The 10,000-nt window shown below is 50.1% G+C and overlaps 1 protein-coding gene across 1 annotated transcript in view; it reads right to left on the reverse strand.

Moving 5' to 3' along the window:
• LOC147472239 (polycystin-1-like protein 2) overlaps positions 1 to 10,000 on the reverse strand; it is a 29,813-nt gene that overhangs the window by 12,533 nt on the left and 7,280 nt on the right. Inside the window, exons 8-15 of the mRNA XM_086544889.1 lie at positions 9,466 to 9,888; positions 5,069 to 5,286; positions 4,403 to 4,568; positions 3,692 to 3,834; positions 3,131 to 3,266; positions 2,186 to 2,312; positions 1,096 to 1,183; positions 4 to 196 (exon numbers count right to left, since the gene is read on the reverse strand). Of these exons, the coding sequence (XP_086401015.1) occupies positions 4 to 196; positions 1,096 to 1,183; positions 2,186 to 2,312; positions 3,131 to 3,266; positions 3,692 to 3,834; positions 4,403 to 4,568; positions 5,069 to 5,286; positions 9,466 to 9,888 (1,494 nt within the window). The remainder of the gene's footprint in view (positions 1 to 3; positions 197 to 1,095; positions 1,184 to 2,185; positions 2,313 to 3,130; positions 3,267 to 3,691; positions 3,835 to 4,402; positions 4,569 to 5,068; positions 5,287 to 9,465; positions 9,889 to 10,000) is intronic.

Raw genomic sequence — 10,000 nt, forward strand, 5'->3', positions numbered from 1 at the left:
CACCTTCAACGGCTGAACGAGAAGGACGGACGAGAAGAACGACACAACCAGAGTCGTCAGCCACTTGGTCGTCTTCGAGTTCCCGAACATGATGCCGTACATGAGGAGGAAGAAACAGGACACGGCGATGCAGATCAAGACGAGGACCCAGCCGACGACTACGCACCACCACGGCAGGCTGAAGCGCTTCTTGTGTCTGTGGTGGTGAGGAGGGTGATGAGGGTGATGATTGGGTGATGAGGGTGATGATTGGGTGATGAGGAAGATGATTGGGTGAGGAGGAAGATAATTTTTTTTGAGGAGGGTGGTGAGGGTGATGATTGGGTGAGGAAATTATTCTGTGCTTGAAGTTTGATGAATTACATAATCATTTTCATATTGATTACGATGTGCGACTTGGTTTCATAAGCGTGATTTAATTTCTCATATATCTAATTATCTCTCATTATTCAAAATAATATTCAGTTGGTAAATGCCATGTTTTTGTTAAAGTTAACCCTAAAACCATTTTCTCTAATGCTTTACGTTTTCTTTTATTCTGAAATAATTCGTGATAAAGAGGGCTCGATAGAGTAACGCATGAAACCTGAAAGGCCATTTTAAAGATCTGTCAAGGGAAAATACATGGACAATTTGGAGAAGAGGATAAAACAAAGAATTCTTAAGGAATTCTTCAAAATTTTCTCAAGGAACGTCTCAAATAGCAAGGAAGATTTACGGAGAGAAACTCAAAATATTTGGAGACAATTCCAAGGAAAATCACAAGGTAAATATATCTAATAAAAAAAAAATAATAAAACATAAAACATCAAAGAACATCTCAAAGTTAAAAAAAAATCTCAAAATAAAGAGAAAACAAACAAGGGAAATCTCAAAAAAACACAAAACAAAAATAAATACACCAAGAATAAAATCAGAAAAAACTCAAGAAAAAAAACAGTGAAAAACTCAAAGAAAAAAACTCAACTCAAGAAGAAAAAAACTCAATTCAAGAAAAAAAAATCAAAGAAAACCCCAAACAACCCAAAAAAAAAAAAAAAAAAAAAAAAACAGAAACAAAAACAACCTCAAAGACAAAATCAAATCAAATCTTACTCTTTCTTCTGAATAAACTTCCTTTGCAGAATGGACTCATCTCCCTCCGTGTCAGGCGCCAGAGTCCCGCTCGCCTCCGCCTTCGCTCCTGCAAAGCCAAGGGCGTGGATGAGGTAAGATTATCCATTGTGGTGATGTTGTGGTGATGGGTGTGGTTGTGGTGTTGATGATGGTGGTATTGATGGGGATGGTTGTGGTGATGGGGGTGATTGTGGTGTTGGTTGTGGTATTGATGGGGATGGTTGTGGTGATGGGGGTGATTGTGGTGTTGGTGATGGTGGTATTGATGGGGATGGTTGTGGTGATGGGGGTGGTTGTGGTGTTGATGATAGTATTGATGGGGATGGTTGTGGTGATGGGTGTGGTTGTGGTGTTGATGATAGTATTGATGGGGATGGTTGTGGTGATGGGTGTGGTTGTGGTGTTGATGATAGTATTGATGGGGATGGTTGTGGTGATGGGGGTGATTGTGGTGTTGGTTGTGGTATTGATGGGGATGGTTGTGGTGATGGGGGTGATTGTGGTGTTGGTGATGGTGGTATTGATGGGGATGGTTGTGGTGATGGGGGTGATTGTGGTGTTGATGATGGTGGTATTGATGGGGATGGTTGTGGTGATGGGGGTGATTGTGGTGTTGGTTGTGGTATTGATGGGGATGGTTGTGGTGATAGGTGTGGTGGTGATGTTGTGGTAGTGGTGGTGGTGATAGGAGTGGGTATGGTTGTAATGGTGGTGGTGATGGTTGTTGTAGTGATAACGATGACGATGAGAATGGTGATGATGATGATGATGGTAGAAAAAATGATGATATACATGATAGTGGTGATAATGGTGATGATGGTGATTATGATGAATTCATTAATAATACAGGTAATAATATTATTGACCATGATAATATTTCCATCACTGATAACAATGACGATAACAATATTAATAATAACAATAACAACAGTAACAACAAAACCAATTAAAAAATAATAATTCGACCACAACAACAAACAAGGACAAAAATAACAATAACAAAAAAAACAAAAACAAAAAAACGATAACAACACTAAAACCAGAGTTAACAAAAGACCACCCTACTCACGCATATCTTTAACCGCTTTGACAATCCGAGATTTCCTCAAGATTCGTGGGCGTGACTTTCGGAACAGGAAGACGATGAGAAGGGCGGGCGGGAACACGATCAGGTTGCTTACGACGCCCACGCCAATCTGGAGGTGGGCGTGTGGGCGTTATGAGTTATTTGTGTGTGTCTGTGAGGGGGGGAGGGGGTTGTGTTTGTGTGTGTGGGGGGGGGGGTTGTTTGTGTTTGTGTGTGAGGAGCTGTGTTTGTGTTTGTGTTTGTGTTTGTGTTTGTGTTTGTATATGTATTTGTATTAGTGTTTGTGTTTGTTTTTGTTTGTGCCTGTGTTTTTATTTGTATTTGTATTGAGTTTTGGCTTGATTATTGATCAATAATGATAATTATTCAGTCGCGAGAGAAGGAAAATGCTATGAACAAATAAATACTACATGGAGATGGCTTTAGAAATTCTTTGAATAACAAATGATAGTTAAATATATGTACAATATTTGAAGACATAATGCGTATCAGTAAATAAGTCTGTTGCCTCATGATATCCTCTCTCTCTCTCTCTCTCTCTCTCTCTCTCTCTCTCTCTCTCTCTCTCTCTCTCTCTCTCTCTCTCTCTCTCTCTCTCTCTCTCTCTCTCTCTCTCTCTCTCCATCTCATAACATCTCTCTCCCTCTTTCTCCATCTCTCTCTCTCTCTCTCTCTCTCTCTCTCTCTCTCTCTCTCTCTCTCTCTCTCTCTCTCTCTCTCTCTCTCTCTCTCTCTCTCTCTCTCTCTCTTTCCTGACAGAAAGTGCTAACAAACTAAAGGGCTTAACGAGTAATAGAGTAACCAGTGCGATGAAAAGTTAAACAAACACCCCAAAAAGGCTCATACACTAAAAAAAAAAAAAAAAAAAAAAAATGAAAATAAAATCTCACACACCAAAAAAAAAGAAAGAAGAAAATCCCCACATACCTGTTCAGGACTCATGTTAAAAGGTCCGAATGCAAAGCTGCCAATTCCTGGCTGTTCAGGAACTCGCTGGTACCACATGGCGTTGACCAGCATAGACAGGAACAGCAGGGAGAAACAGGACCCAACACGCTGGCATCTGAAGAAGGTGAGGATGTGGGTGAAAATGATTTACTTCTATTAATGCTTTCGTTATTGTTCTCTTTTTCCTTCATCCTCCCTCATCTTCATTTTTTTCTTCTTCTTTTCGCTTTATCTTCTTCATACGCTGTGGCGTTATTTTGGTCCCCAAACAAAGAACCAAAAATCCGTGGGATTTTTTTTTTAAATACTAACCTTTCTCTTTCTCTCTCTCTCTCTCTCTCTCTCTCTCTCTATATATATATATATATATATATATATATATATATATATATATATATATATATATATATATATATATATACATACATATATATATATATACATATATATATATATATATATATATATATATATATCATCTCTATCTCTATCTCCCTCTCTCTCCCCCCCCCCCCCCCCAGCCATCTCCTGAGCACAGACCTCGTGAAGCGCGACCGCGGAGGTCTGAGAAACACGGAGAACCACAGGTGTCCGTCCGTGATACTCCTGTTCGACGAATTGTGGTACAGATGCTTGAAACTTCTCCTCTCCTCTCTGCCTGCGACGTTTATCAAGCGGTCGATCTGGCGAGGGAGAAAGAGAGAAAGAATGAATTACAAAAAGGGGTTTGTTTGAATTATTTGTGGTGTGGTCTGTTTTGTTGTTGTTTTTGGGGTGTCGTGGTTATTGTTTGTTGTTAGTGGTGGGTATATCTGTGGTTGTTATCATCATTATCATTTTTATTGATACTGTTATTGTTATGATTATTATTATTATTATCATTATTATTAACAACATTAACATTATTTCATTAATCATCATTATCATCATTATTAGCCTCATCAGTGTTTACATAATCACCCTCACCATCATTGTCATCATTTTCACTCATATCATAATCATCATCATTATTGACATCACTATAACCACTTATATCATCATCATCATCACCATCACTCTCATGCTCATAATCATTACCATAACCATCAATCAAATTCTCAAAATATAACCATACACTTTAATCTCATAGACCCACCCCTCACAAAACAACACAGTACACACAAACTTCCCTCAGAAATAAACAGCAAACCAACCCATCACAAAACACACACCACATCAAGTTCATCCCCCTTCCACATCCCACCAAGTCACCTGTCCATCAGCTGATTCCACCGCAAACCACTGGTTGGCGATGAACTCATACTTCTCGCCCGTCTGGACGTCCCTGAACACGATGTAACTCATGTACCACGAGGCGTTGGGTCCCTTGCCGCTGTTGTCGTGCCAGATCCTTAGCATGTTTAGGTGTCCTAGTGGCCTGGGGTGGGGAGGGGGTGTTGTTAAGGGGTGCTGGTAAGGGGTGTTGGCAAGGGGTTTTGGTAAGGGGTGTTTTGGTAAGGGGTGTTTTGGTAAGGGGTGTTAGTAAGGTTGTTCTATTTTCCTCTTGTACAAAAGAACAAGACTGAATAATACGAAGACATACGAAGTAAAACGAAAGAGAGAGAGAGAGAAAGAGAGAGAGAGAGAGAGAGAGAGAGAGAGAGAGAGAGAGAGAGAGAGAGAGAGAGAGAGAGAGAGAGAGAGAGAGAGAGAGAGAGAGAGAGACAGAGGCAGAGAAAGAAAGATAAAGAGATAGAAGGACAGAAAGACAGGTATAGAGAAAGAGACAGAGAAGAGAAAAAGAAAGAGACACAGACACAGAGACAGATAAAAAGAAGAAAAACCCGAAAGAGACACAGACAATCCCCCCCCCCTAAAAAAAAAAAATAATAATAATAATAATAATAAAAAAAATAAACAACAAAAACACCCTCAGACCTTGACTCAGCCATAACGAAGACATCGACGCCTCCCCTCCGGAAGACCCTTCGCTCGTCGTCGCCAAAGGTCCTCACTTCGGACTCGTCTCGGTCCCCGGAGACGATGAACTGCACCGTCGAGTCCGTCTGCGCCTCCTTCTTGTTCCCGGTGAAGACCAGGATCTCGTACAGGTACTTGTCCTCCACCCGGTTGTCTGGCAGGGGCGTCGCTCCCAGCTGGAGGTGGAGGGGGAGGTGGGGGTTGAGGTGGTGGTTGTGGAAGAGGGGGGTGAGGTGGTGGAGGAAAGGAGGAAGAGGAGGAGGGAGATGTGGAGGAAGAGGAGGAGGAAAAAGAGGAGGGAGAAGTGGAGGAAAAAAGGAGGAGGAGGAGGAGGCAGAAGTGGAGGAAAAGGAGGAGGGAGAAGTGGAGGAAAAGGAGGAGGGGGAAATGGAGGAAAAGGAGCAGGAAGAGGAGGAGGGAGAAGTGGAGGAAAAGGAGGAGGAAGAGGAGGAGGCAAAATTGGAGGAAGAAGAGGAGGGAGAAGTGGAGGAAAAGGAAGAGGAAAAGTGATGAAATTGGTTGTGGTGTGTTATTTTAAAAGACGCACTCTTCATATGCACATAAACTATACGTTTATGCACAAGGATATATGACTGACTTTGACGTTTTAATGCCATAGTGCAAGAGGTGTTGTTATTATCATCAACATCATTATAACCACTATTACTCTCACTGCCCTACCGCAACTAAATTACAACACCAATTCCTTTTTCATTTTCTCACTTACAAACACCCAATTGTTTACTTACTCTCTTACTTACAAGCACCCAATCCTCCCTCTCTCTCTCTCTTACTCACAAACACCAACTCCCTCTCTAGCTCTCTTACTTACAAAAACCCACTCCCTCTCTAGCTCTTTTACTTAAAAACACCCACTCCTTCTCTTTCTCTCTTACTCACAAACACCCAATCCCATTCTTACCACCCCCCCCCCCCCAAAAAAAAAAAAAAAAAAAAAAAAAAATCAAAACAACACCCAGACCCTAGCCATCCCGCCGCCCTCACCTTCCTGACGCCCTCACCTTCCAGACGCCCTCACCTTCCAGACGCCCTCGCCTTCCAGACGCCCTCACCTTCCAGACGCCCTCACCTTCCAGACGCCCTCACCTTCCTGACACCCTCACCTTCCAGACGCCCTCACCTTCCCGACGACCTCACCTTCCAGACGCCCTCACCTTCCTGACGCCCTCACCTTCCAGACGCCCTCACCTTCCTGACGCCCTCACCTTCCAGACGCCCTCGCCTTCCAGACGCCCTCACCTTCCAGACGCCCTCACCTTCCAGACGCCCTCACCTTCCTGACACCCTCACCTTCCAGACGCCCTCACCTTCCCGACGACCTCACCTTCCAGACGCCCTCACCTTCCTGACGCCCTCACCTTCCAGACGCCCTCACCTTCCAGACGCCCTCGCCTTCCAGACGCCCTCACCTTCCAGACGCCCTCACCTTCCTGACGCCCTCACCTTCCTGACGCCCTCACCTTCCTGACACCCTCACCTTCCAGACGCCCTCACCTTCCCGACGACCTCACCTTCCAGACGCCCTCACCTTCCAGACGCCCTCACCTTCCTGACGCCCTCACCTTCCTGACGCCCTCACCTTCCTGACACCCTCACCTTCCAGACGCCCTCACCTTCCCGACGACCTCACCTTCCAGACGCCCTCACCTTCCTGACGCCCTCACCTTCCAGACGCCCTCACCTTCCTGACGCCCTCACCTTCCTGACGCCCTCACCTTCCTGACGCCCTCACCTTCCAGACGCCCTCACCTTCCTGACGCCCTCACCTTCCTGACGCCCTCACCTTCCAGACGCCCTCACCTTCCAGACGCCCTCACCTTCCTGACGCCCTCACCTTCCAGACGCCCTCACCTTCCTGACGCCCTCACCTTCCTGACGCCCTCACCTTCCAGACGCCCTCACCTTCCTGACGCCCTCACCTTCCAGACGCCCTCACCTTCCTGACGCCCTCACCTTCCAGACGCCCTCACCTTCCTGACGCCCTCACCTTCCTGACGCCCTCACCTTCCTGACGCCCTCACCTTCCAGACGCCCTCACCTTCCAGACGCCCTCACCTTCCTGACGCCCTCACCTTCCTGACGCCCTCACCTTCCAGACGCCCTCACCTTCCTGACGCCCTCACCTTCCAGACGCCCTCACCTTCCTGACGCCCTCACCTTCCTGACGCCCTCACCTTCCAGACGCCCTCACCTTCCAGACGCCCTCACCTTCCTGACGCCCTCACCTTCCTGACGCCCTCACCTTCCAGACGCCCTCACCTTCCAGACGCCCTCACCTTCCAGACGCCCTCACCTTCCCGACGCCCTCACCTTCCAGACGACCTCACCTTCCTGACGCCCTCACCTTCCAGACGCCCTCACCTTCCTGACGCCCTCGCCTTCCAGACGCCCTCCCCTTCCTGACACCCTCACCTTCCTGACACCCTCACCTTCCTGACGCCCTCACCTTCCAGACGCCCTCGCCTTCCAGACGCCCTCCCCTTCCTGACGCCCTCACCTTCCTGACACCCTCACCTTCCTGACGCCCTCACCTTCCAGACGCCCTCACCTTCCTGACACCCTCACCTTCCTGACACCCTCGCCTTCCAGACGCCCTCACCTTCCAGACGCCCTCACCTTCCCGACGACCTCACCTTCCAGACGCCCTCACCTTCCTGACGCCCTCACCTTCCTGACGCCCTCACCTTCCAGACGCCCTCACCTTCCAGACGCCCTCACCTTCCTGACACCCTCACCTTCCTGACGCCCTCACCTTCCAGACGCCCTCACCTTCCCGACGACCTCACCTTCCAGACGCCCTCACCTTCCTGACGCCCTCACCTTCCAGACGCCCTCACCTTCCTGACGCCCTCACCTTCCCGACGCCCTCACCTTCCAGACGCCCTCACCTTCCTGACGCCCTCACCTTCCTGACGCCCTCACCTTCCAGACGCCCTCACCTTCCAGACGCCCTCACCTTCCTGACGCCCTCACCTTCCTGACGCCCTCACCTTCCAGACGCCCTCACCTTCCAGACGCCCTCACCTTCCAGACGCCCTCACCTTCCCGACGCCCTCACCTTCCAGACGCCCTCACCTTCCTGACGCCCTCACCTTCCAGACGCCCTCACCTTCCTGACGCCCTCACCTTCCAGACGCCCTCCCCTTCCTGACGCCCTCACCTTCCTGACACCCTCACCTTCCTGACGCCCTCACCTTCCAGACGCCCTCACCTTCCTGACACCCTCACCTTCCTGACGCCCTCACCTTCCAGACGCCCTCACCTTCCTGACACCCTCACCTTCCTGACACCCTCGCCTTCCAGACGCCCTCCCCTTCCAGACGCCCTCACCTTCCCGACGCCCTCTCCTTCCAGGCGCCCTCGCCTTCCTGACGCCCTCACCTTCCTGACGCCCTCACCTTCCAGACGCCCTCACCTTCCAGACGCCCTCACCTTCCTGACACCCTCACCTTCCTGACGCCCTCACCTTCCAGACGCCCTCACCTTCCTGACGCCCTCACCTTCCTGACGCCCTCACCTTCCAGACGCCCTCACCTTCCTGACGCCCTCACCTTCCTGACACCCTCACCTTCCAGACGCCCTCACCTTCCTGACGCCCTCACCTTCCTGACGCCCTCACCTTCCAGACGCCCTCACCTTCCTGACGCCCTCACCTTCCTGACACCCTCGCCTTCCAGACGCCCTCACCTTCCTGACGCCCTCACCTTCCTGACACCCTCGCCTTCCAGACGCCCTCCCCTTCCTGACGCCCTCACCTTCCTGACACCCTCACCTTCCTGACGCCCTCACCTTCCAGACGCCCTCACCTTCCTGACGCCCTCACCTTCCTGACGCCCTCACCTTCCTGACGCCCTCCCCTTCCTGACACCCCTCACCTCATTCCAGACGCCCTCACCTTCCTGACGCCTCACCTTCCTGACACCTCACTTCCTGACGCCCTCACCTTCCAGACGCCCTCACCTTCCTGACACCCTCACCTTCCTGACGCCCTCACCTTCCAGACACCCTCACCTTCCTGACACCCTCACCTTCCTGACGCCCTCACCTTCCAGACGCCCTCACCTTCCTGACGCCCTCACCTTCCTGACGCCCTCACCTTCCAGACGCCCTCACCTTCCTGACGCCCTCACCTTCCTGACGCCCTCACCTTCCAGACGCCCTCACCTTCCTGACGCCCTCACCTTCCTGACGCCCTCACCTTCCTGACGCCCTCACCTTCCTGACGCCCTCACCTTCCTGACGCCCTCCCCTTCCTGACGCCCTCACCTTCCTGACGCCCTCCCCTTCCTGACGCCCTCCCCTTCCTGACGCCCTCACCTTCCTGACGCCCTCACCTTCCTGACGTCCCTCCTGTCCATGAACCTCGCCCAGATCATCAGCACGACGAAGATGACCGCGAGAACGATGAGTGTGGCGTAGATGGTGAAGTTGTCGAGGAAACCGATCTTGGCGAAGGTGTACGTGAAGTCGATGGAGTTTGGCAGCACGAAGAGCCCGGCGCCGAACTGCGTCAGGTGCGGCGACTCGCAGCGGGAGACACTCGGGTCGGAGTAGTTGGCCTGCGGAGGGAGGACGAGCGAGGCTGTTGCAAGGGGTGTTGCAAGGAGGTGCTTGGGGATGTCTTGGATGGGGTGTTGGCACGGGGTGTTGGTACGAGATGATGGGGAGAGCTTGGGTGGGGTGTTGGTAGGAGATGATGGGGGAGGTCCTAGAAGGGGCGTTGGCACGGGGTGTTGGTAGGAGATGATGGGGGATGTCTAGGATGAGGTGTTGGCACAGGGTGTTGGTACGAGATGATGGGGGAGGTCCTAGAAGGGGTGTTGGCATAGGGTGTTGCAAGGGGATGCGAACTGGGGTCTTAGAAGCTAT

This window comes from Penaeus japonicus, unplaced genomic scaffold, assembly GCF_977035675.1.
Source record: "Penaeus japonicus unplaced genomic scaffold, GWHDUDI00000001_assembly GWHDUDI00000002, whole genome shotgun sequence".
Classification (NCBI taxonomy): Eukaryota; Metazoa; Arthropoda; class Malacostraca; order Decapoda; family Penaeidae; genus Penaeus; species Penaeus japonicus.